Source organism: Vanessa cardui, chromosome 27 (genome assembly GCF_905220365.1).
Source record: "Vanessa cardui chromosome 27, ilVanCard2.1, whole genome shotgun sequence".
Classification (NCBI taxonomy): domain Eukaryota; kingdom Metazoa; phylum Arthropoda; class Insecta; order Lepidoptera; family Nymphalidae; genus Vanessa; species Vanessa cardui.
Genome location: NC_061149.1, coordinates 2,497,569 through 2,521,461, shown reverse-complemented (window position 1 = coordinate 2,521,461; position 23,893 = coordinate 2,497,569). Strand labels below are relative to the sequence as shown.

The following is a 23,893-nucleotide window of genomic DNA, read 5'->3' as shown; positions in this document are numbered from 1 at the left end:
TTGCATTTGGAAAACATTAAAATTTTCAAGCAAAGGCAGCTCAACTTGAAGATTACAAAACAAAACACACCAACGACTGTAATCAAACAAAAATGTGACGCGTTACTTTATACAGGGTGTTCGGATCAACCATTTTTGGAGTATCAGCTTTTAAAATTTGTGTATGTGTAAATTGTTAACGAAAAACATAAAAATAATGGATATTATGATGTGCTATACGCAACGAAACAAGTACACTATCTAGAAACTAAATTAACACTAACAAAAATTGTATAAAATAAGCTAAGACTTCTAGGTTTCAATATTTACGACCCTTTACTAGGCTTAGCCGTCCCGTCTGAGTCGCTATGTCATCACATATTCTATCAAATAGCAGTATCTAGTGTTGCTCTATTCGATTAGAAGACCATACAAGGGACATCTTAATTCCCAAGATTGACTAAGATTTTGCGATGTAAGAAATAGTTAATAATAATAATAATGCTGGCGATTATAAACCACCAGCTGACCCGTTTATCCATTTGTCTGATCCCTTATCAGTAACACAAAACAATAAATCTTATTATTCAAACCAACCTATTAAACACATAGTTACAGGACGATGGCCAAAAGCTCCCTCAATTTCCCTCACAAGGGATTATTTGGGAGCTTATTTCACTTTGTTGTACTAGTGCGTTTTAGTTAATCTATGTTTACTAGGAAATATCCGACACATGCAAATTTCCTTTCAATACTTTCCTTCATGGAAACTGATAATACTTATCAACCACGTGATCTTTGTTTACTGATCTACTCGATCTAACCTAATCTACAATTTAAACTACTTCAATAATTGATGATGTTCCTTTTTTGAATAATGTACTAGAACATCATATTTTAACTACTCATCTCAAACGTCTAAATTAAAAGCTGGTGAACTGCAAAGTCGCAACTACTTATGTGACCTATTTATTTACTAAACCTTTTTCAAAATGCGCTGCATCTTCTGTTTCAGAGATGATGCAGCCTTAAGAAGGTAATTCGATGAAACAAAAGAAACTACTTTATTCTAATATAACAAATTAGTAAAAAGTAAATTTGTCTTTGTCGAGTCCCATAGTCTATATTAGATGCTAGACGCTAAAATACTATTTTAGGATCTATGATAACTCGGTAGATTCAATTAGTATATGTCTGTAGTATTTTGTATACGGGTCTATAATCAGCACTATCACCAACAAATTTTCCAAAAACTTAGCTCATTCTATGCAACATATCAAAACCTTACAACGAAACATCGCAATACCAATGACGTCACTAATCCTAAAATCCTGCTCTCAACAATACATCTAGAAACTAAAATAAAAACTGCACTTTCAGGATCAAACTTCACAGAAACATAATGAGCAAACAAAATTAAACTACTAGTAATAAATACATTTACAAAAAACAAACGGTGCTGACCTACTGATAGCTTTTCCGCGGAGTTTGCTATAAAAGAAATCACATATTTAGCAAGCTTATTAACCTACTTAGCTTAAATGCAAGTAGGGTATGACATGTATATTACTATTGGGCAATATCTTGTCAATTCAAGATTATTTAAAAGTTATTACTTAGTTTTACTTGTAATAGTCATTCAATAATTTAATTAAGCTATCTTTAATAGTAAAATTCAAACAATTTTATATTAAAACAGTGATTTAACGAAACGAGTGAGGCGTTGTGCTCTGATGATAGTCTAATGCTTTAAAGTAATTAGTAAATTTGTGTTCGAATTGAAATTCTAAGATTTAGATTTGTCATGAGCTTTCGATTGTACAAATCATATGAAAAATTTCATAAATTTAATTTTGTAAATGAACCTTAAATGTAATGTGATGTTATTTTGAAATGTTTACAGAGTAATTTCAATCACTTACTTGGCGGGCAACTTATAAAGGTAACCCTTTCCTTCTGTGGACCACACAAGGACCCTGTCTGGGGCCAAAAAGTCTCCTGACATCCATCGTTCACCGGATGGCGCTTGTATCGAGCAGAGAACGGAGAAATCGCCTATATATGTGAAAAACATTTAATACATATTTCGTTAAAGCAGTCCTCCAGTTATAAACATTATAATTACTTACCAGCGTCATATATCTGACAGTATTTTGCGCATACAATGAGCACCGTACGCTGATTGTACGCGCAACAGTTGAGAGAAAGTGCGTTCAGACAGCGAATTTGTTTGGATTCATTCTCGTATATCGGTTCTGACTGTTTGTTTTCGTGACCGAGCAACGACCATACCTACAAAACAAGAAATAATATATCTAACAAAGTTTGGAGTACCCAATTATTTATTCGATATTTCTATACTAATATCATCAATGCAAATATAACTTTGTCTGTTACCCTCTGTTACTATATTATATGTGGTAAGGAGATGGTTTGATTCCCAGGGAAGTACATAGGCTCCTTTTTAATTTTGAGCTTGTTTATCTTAATTCCTTGGATTGGAATAGAAATTATAATACAAACATAATGTAATAATAATAATACCTTTACGGTTCCGGTGATAGAAATGGCAAGAACGACGTCGTCTTTTCTCGATGATGGACGTAGTACCTGAAAAAAAATTAAATTGAAAATAAACATCGGTCGATAATTTTAAAAATAAAATAATTGGGAATTTTTTTTTTTCCAATAAATAAGATCAATGCTGTCATCATTCTGGCATTCATGTTTTATTTTAATTAAATGTCAGATTGTCATTCATATATATGTAGATTAAAAATATAAAAGGTAAATGTTTATTTAAAATAGATAAATTACATCTAATAGATAAAGAATATTAAAAGAATTAATAAAATAATATACATATATAACTCACATGTAAAGCAGATATCCAATCGGGGTTCATTTTTGAACTCAAAGAGAACAGGATCTCGAGAGAGAACGGATCCATAATCAATATCTCTGCGTAGTAGCCATTGCAGAATAGACGGAGATCTTCACTGTTGCACATGTGGTAAGCCTTGGAAAATCGGTTAATGTGTTACTAGTTACATCAGATATTATACAACCTAACAATAGTTATAATCATAAATCAGTCAATCGATTATCGAAAAATGGCGTCTTGAATGTTGGCAAAACTGTTTTCGTTACTTTGGAAGTGAAATTAAAGTGGATTTATGTAGTTTAGTGAAATGCTGTTGTATTACAAATGAAGGTATATTAATCAAGAACTGTTTGTAGTTAATCATATAGCAGAATTGTCAACAAAACACTTGTGATATTGAAAAATATGATGTGTTTTGAATGTTTCCTTTTGTCATTGGAATGGACTATAGTAGTACTACTGTTCCAGTTTTAATTTGGGGGGGGGCAGTTAATATGCATATATCATATATATCATATCACAAAGGTCATAATATCATAGAGAAAATATCTGCACAGCAAGTATCAAAAATGACGTGCATGTATCCACCAAGTTTCTGCTTAATAGTGTGAATAAATAAATATAACACAACATCACATACATTACTCTGATTCCAATGTAAGTAGCTAAAGCACTTGTGTTATGGAAAATCAGAAGTAACGGTGGTACCACAAACACCCAGACAAAAGACAATATTGACAACTAATGATAATCTACATCGACTCAGCCAGGAATTGAACCCAGGACCTCAGAGCATTAAAAATGCCATTGCATAATGGTACCTTTGCCGGGATTTGTTTAATAAAAAATTTAAATATTTTCTTTGGATTTCAATTTATGTGACATCAATACCTGAATGTTTGTGTGTACTTGTGTCAACTTGACACTCTCCCTGCATTTCCCATCCACAAGATCCCATGTACACATCTCACCAGCTTCCGAAGAGCTTACTATGAAGTTGTTATCCTAGAAAAATTAATTACTCATTAGTTTTTATGGCAACATTTATTAAAAACAAAAACCATTAAAATATGTAAAATAAATGTAACATCCCTCTTAATTAAAGATTACTTAGCAAGGTATATTATAATATATATATTTTATATTCACTGTTTCCTTATATTACTTAAGAATTATATTAAAAAAGAAAGATTATATAATTGAAATATTTGAATATTGTCATTTCAAAAATGACATATTAATAATATAGAATCTAAATGCCTTAGGACCTATTACTATTAGTAATGAATTACTTTATAAATTAAATTAAGTAAATTTATTTTGTGATAAAATTAAGTAACAGAATTATAAATAGTAAGATTTGTAAATACCTGGATAATAGAAGCTCTAGACAAACATGTCACTGGAGCAGTGTGACCCACAAGGAGGCAACGAGGAGTCATCTTCAATGTCTCCGGTTCTACTTGCCATATACATATTTGACCATCGTAACAACCCGTTACTAAAGTTTTCTGGTCTCTCGATAAATACACCGACGATATACAGTGGGTAGGTGCATGTTTACCCCACAGCACCACAGGCACTATAAGATTTGTACCAGGCATTTTGACTGAAATTAAACAGTTAATAACATGAATAAATTTAAATAGCAGCCTCTATTAACAAGGAAATTATTAAATAATGAAGTGCCAGACTATAATTAAGCGTGAAAATGTTTTGTTTGCTTTATAAAAGATAAGAAATAAGACATTATTTTAATGCAAGGACATGTTCATATTATTCTTACCAGAATCCTGTTAGGGGCAAGGAATGAAAACGAATAAACTGACCAGTCAGATACTGCCCATAAGGATGGGTTGACGGTATCGGACTGCGAAAAATTTAGAGTTTTTTTCAATATTTTTAACGCAATATGAAAAAAATAATCAATGAATTTAAGACAGCTGATTGTCACCATCTGTCATTTGTCAACTGTCAAATTAAATAGTAAACTTATGTTTTTTCTGATTGGTAGGTAGCGTAGAATAGAAGCTTTTTAAGATCTTAAAATATCTGTATTAATTTAATTGCCTCCATTTAATCTTTTTAAAACCAATAGTTTATTTTGTTTTAGATTTTACTATATATTTTTTAATTCAATTATCAAAATGTTTGCTGAAAAATATATATAATTATTATAAGAATAGCCATTACGTGTCAAAATTATAGACGAGAAAAAAAAATATTTTGAAGACTTTGTTTTACAAAAAATACTTTTTTGAAATATATAATATTGACATTTAATCCTAATAGGAAATATTAGGAGATTTAAAATGGATAGCAAAAAACTACCTTCAAATACAAGAATTAGATCGAAAAGCAATTTAAAAGACGAAAAATTAATTGAAATGGGAGCGAAAATCGATGAGACGGATGAAATGAAACTGAAGATGTTAGCGGCACTTGATAAACCAGAGGAAGATGATATTTTATATCCACCGGAACTAAATGCACATTTAATTGAACAGCTTAAGGTATATCACAATACTATTTAATTAACACTTTTACTAGCGACATAAGCTTTGACTGAATCTAAAATTAAATATTGATTCCTAGATTATGACTGGCGAGAATAACGAGCTACGAAAATGTGTATTTATGAAAGAAGAAGAGGTGAAAGAACTTAATAAAACAATCTCGGACCTTAAGCAACGTATACGTGACATAATATCTGGTACTGGACCAGCTATTTCATCAAAGTCGGCTGGAATAATAAGTGCTAAAATAACCGAGCTCTGTAAACAGAACCGACATTTAGTATCTGAAGTTGAAAGCTATAAAACGAAAAATGCATCTCTCGAAAGAAAAATAATGCAGCTCGATATTATAAATAAAGAAAATGAAAAATTAGAAGCATGCCTTTGCAAAGAAGAAATAATTGATGTTAATTCGGACGAACTAAAAGAATTAAATAGTAAACTCAGTGTAGTCAATAAAAAACTTTATGAAAGTAAAAATAGAAATCTTGAATTAAAGAATGATATATTAATAGCAACGAAAATACTACAACAAGAGCTTGGCGATAAATTTACGAGTATAAAAGAATTACAAAATGATTTAGCTGGTTGGAAGGGTAGGGCACAGCAGATTGTTTTGTTACAAGCTAAAAACGCTGAACTAGAAGAAAAGCTTAACGGTAAAAATAAAGAGGCGACTGAAACTAAGAGAAAAGATCAAGCTCAAGTAAGTTTCATCAGTTTTCAAAAAAAAATTGTTTTATATTACTTAAAACTACTTCTAATTAAATAAAAATTTTAGGTGATCCGAGAATTAGAACAGAAAAGGAAAAAAGATACAGACCAAGCTATGAAAGATTTGAATATGCTTAAGGATGAGAATCAAGAACTAAAAAAGAAATTAGATGGAGCGAAATGCCGAATAAGAAATTTAGAGTGTGATTCGACAATAATAAAGCAAAAAATGCAAACTTTTGTTGAGAAAAGTCACCACGACGATCTTCTCATAACAGAGCAAAGAGTTAGTATTATTTACCGTGATTTCAATTTCATTAGACGATGTAAAGATTCGACGTAATTTGCCAAACGCTGCCCAAACTAGCTAAATTTTTCTATTCACCTCGTCCTCAAGGTTATTTCTACCTAATCGCAAAATCTGCCCAAGGTAGACATATTTTTGAACAACTTCGAGGAGAATACCGTGTATCGCAATCGGTTCCGGTAGAACATGTTCATTGAACATGACCTTAGTTTTACAACTAATACTATACTAACTTATAAAACACAATCTTCTAAACCCCATTTTACTCCCTTGTCTTGTACCTTTCGTCAAATTTAATTCATTTTGCGTTTTGCTTCCAGAATCAAATAAAAAATCTGGAAATTTACTATCAGGAAATTCTAAAAGAGAATACGTCAAAGATAACAAAGATGAACAATGAAATTGTAGAATATCAAAAGTTAATCAGAAATACGGATGCGAAAATTGACGCTCTTAGACAACAAGCCTCAGAGAAAGCGACAAAAATTGAGGAATTGAGAGCTCAGTTATTAAGATATGAAGAATGTTCCCTGCAAAGTGTCTTCTTTACTCCAATGAAAACAGCTACAGACAATGAAATAAAAAAGCTATCAGAATTAATTGTTACGCTGAATGAGAGGTTAGATGCTGAACGTCATAAATGGGAAGAATTGGATTTAATACATAGAAAGCTAAAAGAAAAGAAGAAAAGGCTAGAACGAAAAGTAGTATCTTTGGAGGAAGAATTGAAAACTCTAAAAGAAGGTTCTAGGAAAGGATCAAGAACATCTAAAACATTATTGTCAAAAGAGCAGCAATATGATATAGGTGCATTTGGAACAGCATCGTTAACAAAGAAGCCATCATCAGTCGTTGTATTTGAAAAGCCTAGTGAGACGGTATCATCAGAAACTCCAACAGGCTATGAAGCTTTAGATAGAGATGAATTGAAGTACAAGTTAGAGTTGGCAGACGAAAAACTGAAAATAATGGAAGACAAACTTAAAATGATTGAAGAAGAAAAGCAAGATGACTACAAAAATCTAACGGAAATGATACAGACTTCAAAACAATTGTTCAACGAAGCGTTGTCGGTTTTAAAACGTGACAAGTGTCAATGTTCTCATTAATTTAAATGTTTTATTTTAAAGTAATAAAAACATTTTTGGATCCAAACGTTTTTAAATGATATGTAGATAGATATGAATTATAATAATATTAAATGATTTTACCTACAATTCTGATCGGTAGAAGATTGATAAATAAAATATGTATTTCATTAAATGGTAATACATAACTATTGCACTTGTTAATGAATTAAGAATTAGAAATAATTAACTCTGTATTAATGTATTAAAACATTAATTTCTCCCATTATTTTTACAAAGTTTAGGAAAATTGGTAGCTTTTGCTTTAACGACAGCAACATTGAACGCCGCCATTTGTCATTTTTTTGGCATGCGCGTTCGAGGATGCTACGAAAATCGTGCTCGTGAGTGTTTTTATGAATTCAAGTGAATTTTAAACTTTGTTTGTGTAACGTGAAAGTTGTGTCTGTTAAATATTATCCATATTTCTTTGGTGATTGTGTTTTTTAATTTGTCACGATGAATAAAACTTGTGCAAGGTGCGAAAAAACAGTTTATCCAACGGAGGAATTGAAATGTTTAGACAAGGTAATTTTCCCACATTCATAAGATAAGCGTTCCTATTAAGCAATTATCTATAAATATCATAAATTAAAAGTTCGCTACAGAAATCGACGATAATTTTAATTTTCATTTAAGTAATCAAAAATGTTTACTGAAAAATAAACTTTTTCATTGTCATCGACCGGTACACCAATTTAAACAGCCGGACGGGTGAGTCATTAAATTATAAAAATTAGTGCTGATATCATTGAGAGCAATGTAATACCGTATCTAAGTGTATTCGTCCCGAACGCTCTTTATTAGGCTATATAGGTAACCTTGTATCACAATACATCGATTGTATCGATATCTCGGATCTCTGGTGGTATGTCATTGACATCGTAATAAAAAAAGAAAAATTTTGAATTTTTCTTCAACTTGTCTTGGGCGTAATAAAGTTCGAAATTTACATTATTTATATTTCATACAAGAAATATGTAAAGTGATATTACTCTGCTGATAAGCCGAATCTAATCTGATAAGAAATAATTATTTATACATACATATTTGTATTCTACCATATACATACATATATCGAAAATAAGGTACTTTTTTATCTTACTTCAGCAATTTTTAATTAATATTTAGGTAAACAAAAATATGTGTAATCACAGATGTTTTATCTGTTTACAACTTCAATACATAAAAGCTAGTTATACAGTCATGCTAATGTATAATACAAAATAGTGTTATTCTATCCTTAATTAAAACAAATAAATATCAATCATGAGTAATTTTTAAGCATTGGGATTTTCTATGATTAATTTGTTAAATAACAATAAGGAAACTATGCTATGAAATTGCAAAAAATGTAAAGGAATGTCTTTACTCCTGTCACTGAGTATGTTATTTTTTATTTAACCCAGAATTTATGCTTATGTCATCCAGATTAAATATATTTCTAATTATACTGCAAATCCTGACCCTGGTTAAATGATTGAACACATACAGGAGCTACTTTCACATATTTATATTGTCAAAATTAAGAGGGAAGCAACTACATAGACATATATTTTAATTGTGGTGTCGAAGATTAAGTTAATTTTGAAAAACAATAGTGTCATGAGTATTGCTCATAAAAATGGATAATCCCAAACTTTAATGCATCATGTCGTACATATAAATATATTCCTCCAACATTTGAAATAATTTTGTTTATTATTATATCACACTTTAATATTTTTATCATTTATGACTTTAGCTGAATATTCACTTATCACTGTAATGTGTAATAGGTATTTTTATTTGTTCAATGTCAGTATATAATAATCTTTTAATATGTTAAAAGCATTGTGCTTGTGCACAAAATCAATCACATGTGATATTAAAAGAATCAGGAGCAGTAGGGTCAGTGAGGAATATATGAAACATAATTTATAGGAGAGTTACTTGTATGGCATTCTAATTGGAAATATATTTGATTAAATTAATAATTTACTGATCAACCAATTGATTTCTCGAAATAATGATAGATTAGATAGAGCTCAAGTTTATTTCATGTAAGGATTAAGAATGAACTAGGTGGATTGGTCTGAAGGCACACTTTTGTGGTCAAGTTTTGGACCATTAGTGTGGACCAGGACAAATATTTGTTTTGGGGAGGTGGGGATGTATGTTAGTCTGCTTGCATCCTGATTTATCCCTGAAAATGTATCTTTTTTAATAATTGGTTTAGTAGTTAATACATAAGAGCTAAGCATAAATAACACTTTAATATTTGTAATGTTAGGTTTTTGATATATGTGTGTCCAAATAACAATGATCGTATTCACTTTCAAATGTAAATACAAGATGGAATGCCTAAAGGTCTAATGATTCATTCTGTATGTATTTAAAGCATTTGAACTGTGAATTTATAATATATGTATTTATAACACCAAGGTTGAATATATCACAGGTGTATTGAGTAATATTGAAACTCGTTTTAATTTGCCATATATAGAGATTCAATATTGTTTTTGAAAAAGGTTTTAGTGTTAAACAAACTATACATATTATGATGTAAAGTTATGTTATTAATGAACTTGTTCAATTAATTAATGTATTATTTAAAATATTGTATGATAATATATTGAAGAGTTTGAACATGATTATCTCTGAATCAAATTTGGACTAACCAAAGTAAATTCAAACTCTTAACTGGAAATTAGTTTGTGCATATGTCGTAGTGATTGTATTACATGAATGGCAACCCCTTGCTTATTTCAAAGCTCAGAAATTCAACCGCCATGTCACATTATAATGCCAAGCCAAACCATAGCCAAGATGGCACAGAGGCTGTAATGCTAACTGAAGTACTTTTACTTTCTTTGAACCTCATCATTGAATTTTTATGATTCATCCTTTTTGTTGTTGTTTCTTATATATATCATAATTTTTATAACATAATGTGGTTTCATAATCGGGTCAAGTTTGAACCTTTTTTATAACCATATAAGTTAACAAAAATGTAATAAAATTGTTCGTATTTTATTAATAATATCCTTTATTCTTCGATTGACCATGACCTGCTTTTAAATGTCTGCCTGTAAAGGCTTGATGGCTTGATGCTTTTAAAAATGTATTGAAATAAAAAACGAATTCTAACTATAATTATAAATGTAAAAGTATGTTTGTATGTTTATGTTTTTATGTATATATGTTATAACCCACTCCTTCTTATATATGGGTGAAACTGCGGCCAGAAATTAGTATTGAGATGATTAGGTGATTGGTTGCTTAAGAAATTTCTGGATCCCATCGCAAAACTACCTACTGGATTCAATCTAAACCATCCAGGAATCCAGTTAGGTTAAGTGGGAGGAGTGAATGTAAGACTCGGTGGTGCCCAAGACATGAAGTGTGCCCCTGCACACCGAAATACTGTATAAAAAACCGGTGGTACCCTCACTATCTTTTCAGCGGACGCCACAGCATCGCTATCGTATGCTACTGTGACGTGATTTGTACATCTTGAGATAAGCATGTTCAAACGTGTGTGTGAATTGATATGTATGTATATATGTGCTTTCTAACATAATATTCGTTTTACAATTAAAAAAATTTAAAAGTTGTACACGGTCTCCGGAAATTAATGAAATCTTTTTACTGATTCAAAAAATACGCAATTGATAAAGATGTATGATTTAAACTCGGGTTCCAATGCGGGACGTATCATGAAAAATGATTGTGGATATTAAAATAATCTGGTTTGTTTTAAACCAACAACTGTGGGAGTTTCTTGCCGCCTCTACTTGCTGCAAGCTGCTTTCGGTAACGGTGGTATAGTTGAAAAATGGGCTTTCCAAAAAGGCGTTGTTGTAAAGTTTACTGGTTATATTGTTTAAACGAGATTTTGTGATGTTTGGTTTTTTTTTAAAAAAAAACGTGTTGAAATAAGTGATTCAGGGACTATTTGAGTACCAATCTTATAGAGGCTTAGGGCATAATTTCACAAATTCTTCCCTGAATTGGCATTATGTTATACTATGAAAAAGATTAATATATTTATAAGTTTATTCGTCATCGTGTTAACGTAATCTTGTTAATAAACACCGACGGTCACGATTTATCATGGAAACTGTTTTTTAACGTCGGGCAATTGGCGATTACGATATTCATTCCTTACATCGCCAATGCGCCACCAACCTTGAGAACTAAACTGTTATATCCTTTGTTCCTGTTACACTGGCTCACTGGCTCAAACCGGAACAGTTTTGCAAAACTCGAGCCAAGATTTCTTATAAGTTGCGATGACTTCCATTAGATTTTTTGTATAAACTATTACGCAGACAAATTGGTCATCTAATAAAAATTGGTCATCGCACTCCATTGACAAAAAGGGCTGTGAGAAAAAACAACCAAACTAGAGAACTAAGGGTTTGGACCCTTGTGCCTGCAGTTACATTGGAATACTCATCCATCAACGAAGTATTGCTTTTTGCTGGTAGAATATCTGATGACTCGGTACATTTTTTATGGTATATGTTGGCGTATATGGGCCACCTGATGGTAAGTGATCACCATCACCCATAGACAATGACGCTGTAAGAAATATTAACAATTTTTTACATCGTGCCACCAACCTTGGGAACTAAAATGTTATGTCCCTTGTGCCTGTAGTTAAACTGGCTCACTCGCCCCTTGAAACCTGAACACAACAATACTGGGTACTGTTATTTGGTGGTAGAATAACTGATGAGTGGGTGGTATCTACCCAGACGGGCTTGCACAAAGCCCTACCACTAAGCAAGATATTACTTTCGTATATCAGTTGAAGTTATCGTTATTAAAACGTAAATTAGTTTAAGAGATTCGACCCCGTTCCAATTGCGAGTCGCATCTGTTCTACGCCCTGGAATCGTTACCTAAAGAAGTTTTTTGAAGAAGAATAACTACTGAGTTGCGTGCCGGTTCTTCTCGGCAGAATTTACTTTCCCAACCGGTGGTAGCTTCACTTAAAATAGTTGTTAAATGACTGTTCAAAAGTGCTTGTAAAAGTCTACTTAAATAAAGAATATTTTGATTAAAATTTTTGTTATTCCCTCAATCCGTACACCCCCTAATAATAGAAGTTATACAACCTCATATCAGTTATATCAATGACCTTGAAATTTTCTCTGAAGCGATGCGTGATATTACACGAAACGATCAATCACATTTACGTGGTACTGGTAGTACATAAAAACTCATAATCATATCATAGATAAACAACAAATCAGAGAGAGCAGTTTTCCGAGATGTATGTCTCGGAATAAAATATAATAAAATTGGAGTGTTTGTTTGTAATATTAAAATAGCCGCTTATAACTTAATATTAGGCTTTGTGTAGACCCAGCTTCAGATAAACAGGAACATCAAATATTTAATATGGTTTACGATATGTATTTTTTAGTTTTCCTTACAATCATCCATTATCTTCCGTTTATTTAAACCCAGATTAACAATTCCCATGTCAAATTCAGTAATATTCTATTTCTACTTTTATTTATAAAAATGTCAAACCAAAAAGTATTCATTACATTAATATAATTCAGTGACTTAATATAACCAGATAGAAGTTATACAACCTTTAATGATTATTTATAAATAATATATTTAAAATACTCTATAGGCTTACATTTGTCTGTCTTTCTGTCTGTCTATTTCTTTCGGCTTATCTATCTGGAATATTAATGGTAGGGCTGGACCGATTTTCACTCGCAAACAGCTGATGTATTAAAGTTGTAATAATGTAATAATGTAAATTCAAATACGTTTTATATATAAACACTAGATGTGCCTGACATCTAGCTACAATTGCTCATTTGATATAACATTAAATCATATACATTTCTAAGTCTGTGTCAAGATCGAAAATGATATATTATGTTAAAATTTTTAAAAAAATGTCATAGAACGAGATATATCTTCGATCATTCAACATTTGTAACAATTATATTAATTAATATCATATTTCAGTTACAAAAATATGTTTTACTACTGTATGTGCAAAAAAATAATATCAAAACACTTAAGAAATATATAGTAGATTAACGGTCCAATTATGAATCTTACAACCTCGTAATATCTGTTGTGAAATTACATTAAATGCTTTGATGTAAAGAAATAATGATTACTACAGTTTAAAAAGTTAGTTGTTCAAAAATAATAAAAAAATAAAACAAAAAAAATGTGATTCCGGCCAGGATCGAACTGGCGGCCTTCTGCGTGTAAAGCAGATGTGATAACCACTACACCACGGAACCGGTTGAAGTGAGTGTTCAAAATAAAGATTGCGTTCTTAATTTTTACACATATGTTTTTAAAGTAATTAAAATTATTAACTTCACCAAGTGTTATTTCTGTTATGATGACAGCAACAACGCCCCCCCCCCCCTATTGTCTTCACTGGTGGAAGGAACTCTTTCATTTCTCGACCACGTGATCACGATTGAACGGGGAAATTCTCCAATCATTATTGCTTTCATTCGCGGGGTTATGATTTCTACAGTGGCTATTTTAAAATGTAATTTGCATGGATTTCTAATCTCACTTATGTATAATTTAAAACGCAATTTGAAGTTTGTTTTTTTATTCACATACTAGCTGTGCCCGCGAACTGGTACGCGTTTGAATTTAACAAAAAAAAAATAGTAAAGTAGCCTAAGTTCCTTATTATATCAGTTATCTGCCAGTAAAAGTCCCGTAAAATCAGTCCAGCCGTTCCAGAGATTAGCCGGAACAAACAGACAGACAGACAGACAAAAATTGTAAAAGATGTTATTTTGGTTATATACCGTGTATACATACATATGCAGTGAGTAATAAAGGGCTATTGTAATGTTACAAACAGACACTTCAATTTTATTATATGTATAGAATAATTCAAATACATAGTGATATTTAGTTATAGTAATAGTTGTCTAAGAGATTGATTGTGAGAAAGTTTTACAGGGGAGATAAGGCGTTTTTATTGTTATCAGGGTCAGTCTGGAAACGTTGAGCTATCTTTGAATGAATCTTAATCACACGCTGTGTAGTAATTGCTAGTCTGGATATTTTATAAGAATACATTTTGTCAATAACAATCTACTTATAAATTGCAATTTATTATAAAGAAAATGATCTGATATATCCTACTAATATTATCAATGAGAAACTTTATTAGCATGGATGTATGTATTTTGTTACTCTTTCACGAAAAAACTTGTGAACTGATTTCGATGAAATTTTATAGAAATATAGGTTATACACAAGAGTAGCACATAGGCTACAATTTCTAATGATTTTATATATAAAATCATATTACAATTTGTTATATACTATGCATATTAAGCACCCGTGCCAAGCCGGGGCTTGTCGCGCTATATATATATAGCTAGAAGGCACATCATTAAGGAATAATGTAGCTTCCTAGCAGTGATAACAGTTTTAGAATTATATCCTTACTTTTGGTGGTTAACGCCATGGAAAGATCGATAAATACGTATTCATATAGTAGGTTAGTATTTAACAATTATTACGTTTTAATTTCCACAAATGGAAGGATATTAGTGCGTATGATTATGTGTTTAGTTATAGATTTAAAATAAAGAAATTGAGGAAAAATAGTGTCACTTCTAGCATTAATAGTTTACTTGATGGTATGGCTTTTTGTGTAATGTCTACGGATATCATATTGCCGCCAAACGGTAATGATTATTTGTGTTTTGGGCTTGAAAGGTGAGTGAGCCAGTTTAACAATAACAAGGGTAACACAGCACCTTGGTTTCCAATGTTTGTTCCAAATTGGCGATGTTGTAACGTCCAATTAACAGGCGACACTTTTCCCTCATCACAAACATTTGTAAAAATATATTCTATTTTGAATACTTGGTAGTTATTCATATTTTTTATGTCATGTAGCATTAATTATGAAGTCATCGGTGACGTAAGTTGAACACACACCCAAGTACAGTACATGGTCACAACACCGCTCCCTATATCTATAATAAAACCTTCCTGTATTTTGAATTAATTTTTGAAGCAACGGAACAATCTTAATTACATAACAGCCTGTATATATGGAGTAAGCTTTCTCTTTTAGGAAGTTTTGCAGCTAATTTTAACTCGCTGCTCTTAAAGTTGCTGTTGGTAGTGTTAAACCTAAAAGTGCAGGGTAGCATCTAACCAGTGGACCATCTCTGTGGTGTATACTAACTCTCCAAGTAATATTATTATAGGAATATCCAATATAATTTGGAGAAAATTCAGAGGAAAATTAAAATGATCCTATTCTTGCAATTGAATTTTCAAAGAAGATTTCCCTTTAGCTAGTTTTCCTTCAGAAAGAAATCTAATGTTCCAAGTTTTAAACTTTTCAATTCATAGTTAGGATACGGGACAAATGTTTTTATAAGTAAAAAAATAATGCTACCCATACACGTTCCGATCGAAACGAAACGACGGTCCAGAATAAGAATGGATTCTGAATATTTTCCACTGAATAAAAAAAAAAAAGTGTTTGCTCACGATGTTCTGTCACGCGAGGTTGATCGTCCTTGGACATGCGATAATATTGTAAGGAATGTAATAAACTCGTCGGAGTTGGCTATATATTTACGTCATAAACATAAATATACAATTACCAAATAAAATTAAAAAAAAAAAACAAGCTTTCATACACTGAAGTTGTTGTTACTATTGATCAGAGTTCTTACGTCTGCAGTCAATCCTTGTGTTAGAATCAGGTAATCTATATCTGCACTTCTATGCTTCTACAATACAATTTGTTTGTATGTATGTGTCGAGATGGCCCAGTGGTTAGAACGCGTGCATCTTAACCGATGATTGCGGGTTCAAACCCAAGCAAGCAGCGCTGTTTCATGTGCTTAATTTGTCTTTATAATTCATCTCGTGCTCAGCGGTGAAGGAAAACATCGTGAGGAAACCTGCATGTGACAAATTTCATAGAAATTCTGCCACATGTGTATTCCACCAACCCGCATTGGAACAGCGTGGTGGAATATGTTCCACACCTTCTCCTCTTAGGGAGAGGAGGCCTTTAGCCCAGCAGTGGGACTTTACATGCTGTTGTTGTTGTTGTTGTATATATGTGGGGGTAATTTTCGGAACTAATAATTTTTAATTCTATAAAAAAATATACTGGTTGATAAATAATTTATTTATGGTATAGATCCTACTAATATTACAAATGTAAAAGTCTGTGAGGGTGGATGTATGTATGTTTGTTACTTTTTCATGAAAAGACTACTAAACGGATTCGGATGAAATTTAACAGTAATATAGGTTAAACATCAGAATAACACAGGCTACTATTTATAATGATTTTATGTAATTTGGTTACAATATAACGATACATTTCAAGTACCTGTGCGAAGCCGAGGTGGTCGCAGTAAGATTAAATTTTGAGGTTTTATATATTATAATATGCATATTGTATAAATTATCTTTTTGAATTTGAAATTTAAAATCCGTTGCATAGTTAGAATACAGACTGCGGGAAGCGACTTTATATAGTTGTTATAGTATGTAGCGTTTTATATTATGTAGAGATTTAAAATACAAAGTTTCCGTTTTATTTTTTAACTAACAATATAAATTATTTTTTTTATCTCCTCCTGTCTTTATTTCAAGGATATTACGAAATTATTTATCGTTAAACAGGAAATTATATAGGTATAGTAATTTAATTTTTTTTCGAAAGTCTTCTAATTAAATGTTTGTCTATAAATCGTGTAACGGAAACCGTAATGAAAGCGTCTTTCCGCCTCATTTCCGATCTGATATTGATAAGGTTATATTATTATTTTGCCAAACTATATTAAATTATTTTAACTCAATTCATAATGGAAGGAGATGATAAATAGTCGACATAGTTGAATATCCTAATGTTTTTTAGTCCACAACACAAAAAACTGAGCTGGTTTCCTAGTCTTGAAGAGATAGCTTGGAGCATATTTCACAGCGTTGCTTTAATGCCAGTAAGTTAGTTACCGATCTTTGAGATCTGCGATTTCATAAACAAGCCATTAGACCACGAGACAGTTCACGAATTATATATATAAAGATGTTTTTATGTACAGTCAGAGTAAGAAAACCTTCGTCAGTTTTCAAATTCATTCCTTTGTTAAGTCTTAAACTCTTAGTACCTTTTGAAACTAAAGCGCTAAACTCGGTAAAGCAGATTAAATGTTGAAAAAGAGTAATTATTGAGTTTCTTGCCGGGTCTTCTTGGTAAAATCTACTGTTAGAACCAGTGGTAGTTTCACTTAAAATAGTTGTGAAGTGACGATTCAAAAGTGCTTCTAAAAGCCTACTTGAATATAGTATGTTTTGATTTTGATTATCGCTCATACTGAGCACACGAAAATAGATTTTAAGGTGACGAACGTTTTCTTACTTCGACTGTACTAAAATTGAGACCAAGTTAGATTTCTTTTACAAAACTATTGCTTCGAATGTCTAACGGTAGCTAAGAATTTGTACATTGGTACCTCAGTTTCATGCTTCATTTCATTCGTTCGCCGAAAGTAACAATTAAGGTTTCATTCAGATAACTGTGATTGCCGTGAAGTTATATACTTACTGTCTTATAACTATAACACTGATTGTTTTGATAGAATTGTAAAAATACAGAGAAGTAATGCTAATCTTAAAACGCCAAAGGTATTTCAGTATGCCGTATGACACAAAATGATTTTTATAATTATTACACAGTACAAAACAAGTTCGCTTACCGCTGTCTGACCTGTCTATCCCTATGTATGCTTGGATCTTTAATAATACACAACGAATTGATGCGGTTATTTTAATAGATAAAGTGTATTAATATTTAACCTCTTTGATTTATATAATTTTATAACTAATGTAACTCGTAAAAACTATGTACTTTTATTATGTAAAATAAAATCATCTATACGAGGTGTTACCTTATTACATAGAGTGATTCGATAGGAAGGTATGTATTAGGTTGGGGAAAAAGTCTTTTCGCATATAGTATGTATGAACTTGTAATAAAATCTCTTTGGCTATACCATTTGTATCTGGCTGGTTTTGGTATCATTAAAAAGTTTTAATTTTAAAGAAGGCACTTCCAAATTCAAATTAGGAATTTGTGTGATTTTCATTTGTTTTTGTTGTTGTTAAAATGAGTAAATCTAAAGAAGAAATTCGATACATTTTAAAATTTTACTATAAAAAAGGTAAAAATGCAAATCACGCCGCGAAAAAAATTTGTGATGTTTATGGACCTAATGCAGTATCTGTGAGAGTAGCGCAAGTTTGGTTTAAGCGTTTTCAAGCCGGAAATTTTGATATCAAAGATGCATCTCGCTCTGGTCGCCCTGTTACGGACAAAATTGATGCCATTTTTGAAAAAGTGGAGCAAGATCGGCATATTAGTAGTTAAGATGTAGCTGAAGAACTGGCAATTGACCACAAAATGGTTTTGACTCATTTGAATAAAGCTGGGTATACAAAAAAGCTCGATATATGGGTGCCTCATGAACTCACTGAAAGAAACCTAATGAACCGTGTACTCATTTGTGATTCTTTATTAGGACGTAATGAAACCGAACCATTTTTGAAGAAGCTGATAACTGGTGATGAAAAGTGGATCACATACGACAAGAACGTGTGAAAAAGATCGTGGTCAAAGGCCGGTCAAGCTTCACAGACTGTGGAAAAACCCGGATTAACTCGCAACAAGGTAATGCTGTGTGTATGGTGGGATTGGAAGGGCATCATTCATTATGAGCTGTTACCGCCCGGCAGGACCATCGATTCAGAACTGTATTGCGAACAATTGATGAGATTGAAGCAAGAAATTGAGAGAAAGCGGCCAGAATTGATCAACAGAAGGGGTGTGGTTTTTCACCATGACAACGCTAGACCTCACACATCTTTAGCCACTCAACAAAAATTACGAGAGTTTGGCTGGGAGGTATTAATGCATCCGCCGTATAGTCCTGACCTTGCACCTTCAGATTTTCATCTGTTTCGGTCTCTGCAGAATTCCTTAGGCAGTGTCTGGTTAACATCACGAGAGGACTGCCAAAACCACTTGTCGCAGTTTTTCGATCAGAAGCCCCAAAATTTTTACAGCAATGGGATCATGTCACTACCAACAAGATGGCAAAAAGTTATGGAACAAAATGGCACCTACATACTTTAGTCAAATGTAAATAAACTATAAAAAAAACTTTTTGAATTTTCATATAAAATACGAAGAAACTTTTTCCCCAACCTATTATAATAAATGCTAGGTATAGTAGAAAACATTGATAATTTTAGTTTCTAGCGGGTTGTATTGTTTAATGACTGAAAAGCTGTGAACGTTGTAAGACATTCTGTATTATATTTAGTATCAGCATTGCACCCGTGAAGAGTCGAGATGGCCCAGTGGTTAGAGCGCGTGCATCTTAACCGATGATTGCGGGTTCAAACCCAGGCAAGCACCGCTGATTCATGTGCTTAATTTGTCTTTATAATTTATCTCGTGCTCAGCGGTGAAAGAAAACATCGAGAGGAAACCTGCATGTGACAAATTTCATAGAAATTCTGCCACATGTATATTCCACCAACCCGCATTGGAACAGCGTGGTGGAATATGTTCCAAAACCTTCTCCTCTAAGGGAGAAGAGGCCTTTAGCCCAGCAGTGGGAATTTACAGGCCGCTGTTGTTGATTGCACCCGTGTAACGCCGGGGCGGGTCGCTAGTGACATTATTAAATATAAAAGTAAGGGTATACATGTTCGGTGTAGGCTTCGGGTGTAAAATGTCACTTCGACACAACTCTCGCTGGTCCATGACAGCCGTTCTAATGACAAGGTTTTCAGGGCGGAACAGTTTCTTCATACTGCACGATGCAGTTCTGTGACAATCTAATTGCGACATAGAGGAATTTGTAATAAATATAATGCGTTTTAATATTTCCTCCTTCATGCTATAGATGGAAAGTAGGGAAACACGAAATAATCATAATACAGGAAGAAATTAAACGAAAGGGGAATTCCCTGTCTTACTTTCAGAATCACACGATTTCGTTCGTTACTCGTACTATTAAATATTTCAACCAATAGCATTTTGAATTTGTAATCATGATCATGAATTTGTAAAATTCTTGTGTCATTATTATCATCGATTATTACTTTTGAAACTTGTGAAGATTCGTGTGGTAATGAGATTAATGATGACCCAGCAATATGTCAACATTTTCGCAATTAAGATTATTAATTGGAAAGTGTTATTTGATTTTTAAAATTACGTAAATAACTCCGAAGAGTTTATTTGACGATTTTGGTCTTTTATGTTTTGTGTACGTACCCTTTTTTTTCTCCGAACCTATGATTGGACAATTTCTTTCCGTATTTTGTTTTTAAAGTTCTTTTGTTTTATGCTAACAATTATGCATGATTTTGACGAATGTACAAAATAAACTTTATAATATGAATCTGCGTGTCGACTGTTATTATTTTAACACTTTGATATGGTTTTATAAAATCAGTTGAGCTGTAAGGAATTCTGTGAAAACAAACTGGAACTCTCACCAAAACTCGAGCGAGAATGTTATTTATGCCACATTGACTATAATAGTTATACAGTTTATCAAATATCAAAATGTCGTCGTAGCACAGAATATTCGACTGTCAAAATTTGACGGGTGAGATATACAGTGAAAAGTACTGTAGGAAGCTAAATGTAACGTTTCTTTTTTCTTTCCGAATTTTTAAGCCTTGTATTTTAAATATACAAGTAAGACTCAATTAAGCGCAAGTCTTAGTATTCAATGAATGATCCAAAGATCAATGATCACGCGTGTGCACCTAAAAAATCACACGCTCGACCTTGAACGGAAACAATGGAGTCGATTACCATTGATTAATACCGCAACAAACGGTTAATGTAGGTTGGGGTTATATTTTATCTGTTGATTACATTACCAGTTGCAATTAGTATATTGCTATGTATAATTTCACTTGTAATAGAGATCATTTTATATGGAATAGTGTAAGTCGATTATTGTCCAAGAAATTATGGGAGGATAACTGCACATAGATCTGTTTTGGTCTCATTTGGAAGGTCTAGCCAAAGATGTGCAGAAAAATCAAGGGGATTCTTGATTGCACTGTACTGAATATTTGCGATTTCACAAAGATTTCATATCAAAAGTCACTGGCCGGTTAGAGAGCGTTATTACGGCTGACAAAAAGACACAACCATAGAAAATTTTGTTGACAAATTTCTTTTTTTTTAATGTACGCGAAGCTTCGCGTGACACCCACTAGTTTTATTTAAAACTTGCAAAACCCGTTAGACGTCCTGACTTTGTATGTTTGGTGTCTTTGTGACCGATTTCGGCAACGTTGGCCTTTCTTAACAGACGCAAGACTAGATATTACACGGATAGTATATAGTATATAGTATAATAATACAACCGTATTATAATTATCAGCTTGACGTTAGCATCCGAAATATGGGAATGTAAGACTTAGAACATTTTCGTAAATACCCAATCACCGATTATTGGCCAGACAGAAGATTTCAATCTGACTAATGAGGTTTTATGCAAAGATACAACATCATAAACCTTTACTAATAACATAAATGCGAAAGTAACTCTGACTGTTTGTCTGTTTTTCAAAGCTAAACCATTGAGGAATTTGAAAATGGAATGGAAATTTGGTATGAAGCTTGAACTCTACGTACTTTTAATTATCTCGAGCCTACGACCACACCCCTTCCCCCTAAAGGCGTAGACAAATTCTAGTTTAATATACTTGGTGGTAATACTATGTGCAAGCCCGTCTGGATAGGTACCACCCACTAATCAGTTATTCTACAGCCAAATAATAGTACTCAGTATTGTTGTGTTCCGGTTTGAAGTGAGCCAGTGTAACTACAGGCACAAGGGACATCTTAGTTCCCAAGTTTGGTGGCACATTGACGATGTAAGGAATAGTTAATGTTTCATACAGCGTCATTATCTATGGGTGATTGTGACCACTTACTATCATCTGGCCCACATGCTCGTCCGCCAACCTATAGCATAAAAAAAAAGTTTTAATGTAATTGTTGCCAATGAGATCTCACTTCGACGTTGCACAGACGGAAACAGCGTTTCTATAAACGTATACAGTCAGTCAGTGTTTAGGCGAATGGAAAAGATTATTCTTATAAAAATAAAACCAGTCTTGCGTAACGTAAATACGTAAACGTTCCGTTGCGTAGTAATTAACTGTGAAAGTGTACAAGGCATAATTGGTGGACGTTTTTAGACATATCTCCTCATAAATACTAATCCGACGCGAATGCTACGATGAAGATATTTTCTTTTGTTTTTTTTTTTGTTCTATATGGCATCTGGAAATGTCCCGCTGTCCAATAACATACAGCAACAACAACAGCCTGTAAATTTCCCACTGCAGGGCTAAGGCCTCCTTTCCCTTTAAGGAGAAGGTTTAGGAACATATTCCACCACGCTTTTCCAATGCGGCACATGTGGCAGAATTTCTATGAAATTAAACACATACAGGTTTCCTCACGATGTTTTCCTTCGCCACGAATATTTAGTGGTGCTTGTCTGGGCTTGAATCCTCAATCATCGGTTAAGATGCACTCATTCTAACCACTGTATCGTCTCAGCTGACATTTGTCCATCATAAGCTAGTCCCTTGGGCCTGTAATTATACTGGCTCACTTTCCATTTAAATCAGTATACAAGAATACTTAATATTACTGATTGGCGGTGAAATATATGTTTAGGTAGTAGGTACATATCCAGACGTGCTTGCTGAGCCTACCATCGAGAAAAAAACAATTAAAATATAGGTATTTATTTTGTTTTTTTTTTTTTGGCTATTTCTTTAGGTCAGTAGTACTTAATCTGATGTAGGTATCTCCAATTTATTTTTTTATTTTTCTTACTATAGGTAGGCTTAAAAATGGTGTAAGAAATATTAACAATCCCATACGATATGTCCCTTGGGCTTTTTACACTGACACATTGGACCCTTCAAACCGGAACGTACAATTTTTATTTTCTCCCACATAAAATTTATTACATGGTAATAATAAAAAGAATTCTGGGTCGTTCCCATAAAAAACAATGTAAGTTGGAAATACGTATTACGTTTTCCTTATACTAAATAGGTACTTAAATTGGTATCTTCCTCGGTATCATTATCATAACATAGTATAAAACAAAGTCGCTTACCGCTGTCCCTATGTATGCTTAGATCTTTGGAATAACGCAATGGATTTTGATGCGTTTTTTTTTGTTATGTAGAGTGATTCGAGAGAATTTTTTTTATATATAACGGAGCAGCATGTCCGAGCCCGTTTTTAAAAAACATGACGTCA

At 32.6% G+C, this 23,893-nt stretch overlaps 3 protein-coding genes and 1 non-coding gene across 5 annotated transcripts in view; 2 read left to right on the top strand and 2 right to left on the bottom strand.

Annotated features, from left to right (window-relative positions):
* The window catches only part of LOC124541249 (WD repeat-containing protein 7), a 172,208-nt gene extending 167,381 nt beyond the window's left edge, over positions 1-4,827 (bottom strand). The window contains exons 1-8 of the mRNA XM_047119135.1: positions 4,650-4,827; positions 4,234-4,472; positions 3,755-3,868; positions 2,855-2,998; positions 2,524-2,589; positions 2,109-2,271; positions 1,902-2,034; positions 1,444-1,470 (exon numbers count right to left, since the gene is read on the bottom strand). Of these exons, the coding sequence (XP_046975091.1) occupies positions 1,444-1,470; positions 1,902-2,034; positions 2,109-2,271; positions 2,524-2,589; positions 2,855-2,998; positions 3,755-3,868; positions 4,234-4,467 (881 nt within the window). The 5' untranslated portion in view covers positions 4,468-4,472; positions 4,650-4,827. The remainder of the gene's footprint in view (positions 1-1,443; positions 1,471-1,901; positions 2,035-2,108; positions 2,272-2,523; positions 2,590-2,854; positions 2,999-3,754; positions 3,869-4,233; positions 4,473-4,649) is intronic.
* A 308-nt stretch (positions 4,828-5,135) lies between these two features.
* LOC124540946 (coiled-coil domain-containing protein 13) lies at positions 5,136-7,509 on the top strand. The gene is made up of 4 exons (XM_047118720.1): positions 5,136-5,376; positions 5,459-6,085; positions 6,161-6,379; positions 6,721-7,509. Exons 1-4 carry the CDS (start codon positions 5,176-5,178, stop codon positions 7,507-7,509), a joined length of 1,836 nt encoding a protein of 611 aa, XP_046974676.1. The 5' UTR covers positions 5,136-5,175.
* A 299-nt stretch (positions 7,510-7,808) lies between these two features.
* The window catches only part of LOC124541025 (LIM and SH3 domain protein Lasp), a 39,350-nt gene continuing 23,265 nt past the window's right edge, over positions 7,809-23,893 (top strand). For both annotated transcript variants that reach the window (XM_047118802.1, XM_047118801.1), the window contains exon 1: positions 7,809-8,055. In XM_047118802.1, the coding sequence (XP_046974758.1) occupies positions 7,987-8,055 (69 nt within the window). In that variant the 5' untranslated portion in view covers positions 7,809-7,986. The remainder of the gene's footprint in view (positions 8,056-23,893) is intronic.
* On the bottom strand, positions 13,724-13,796 carry Trnav-uac. Its single transcript has one exon. It is a non-coding gene; the product is annotated as a tRNA-Val (tRNA).

Bases quoted from the DNA above. Each gene is read 5' to 3' on its own strand.
- LOC124540946 (XM_047118720.1), top strand. From the start codon at position 5,176: ATGGATAGCAAAAAACTACCTTCAAATACAAGAATTAGATCGAAAAGC. The intron at 6,086-6,160 runs GTAAGTTTCATC...TAAAAATTTTAG, and splicing joins AGAGAAAAGATCAAGCTCAA to GTGATCCGAGAATTAGAACA. The intron at 6,380-6,720 runs GTTAGTATTATT...TTTTGCTTCCAG, and splicing joins TTCTCATAACAGAGCAAAGA to AATCAAATAAAAAATCTGGA.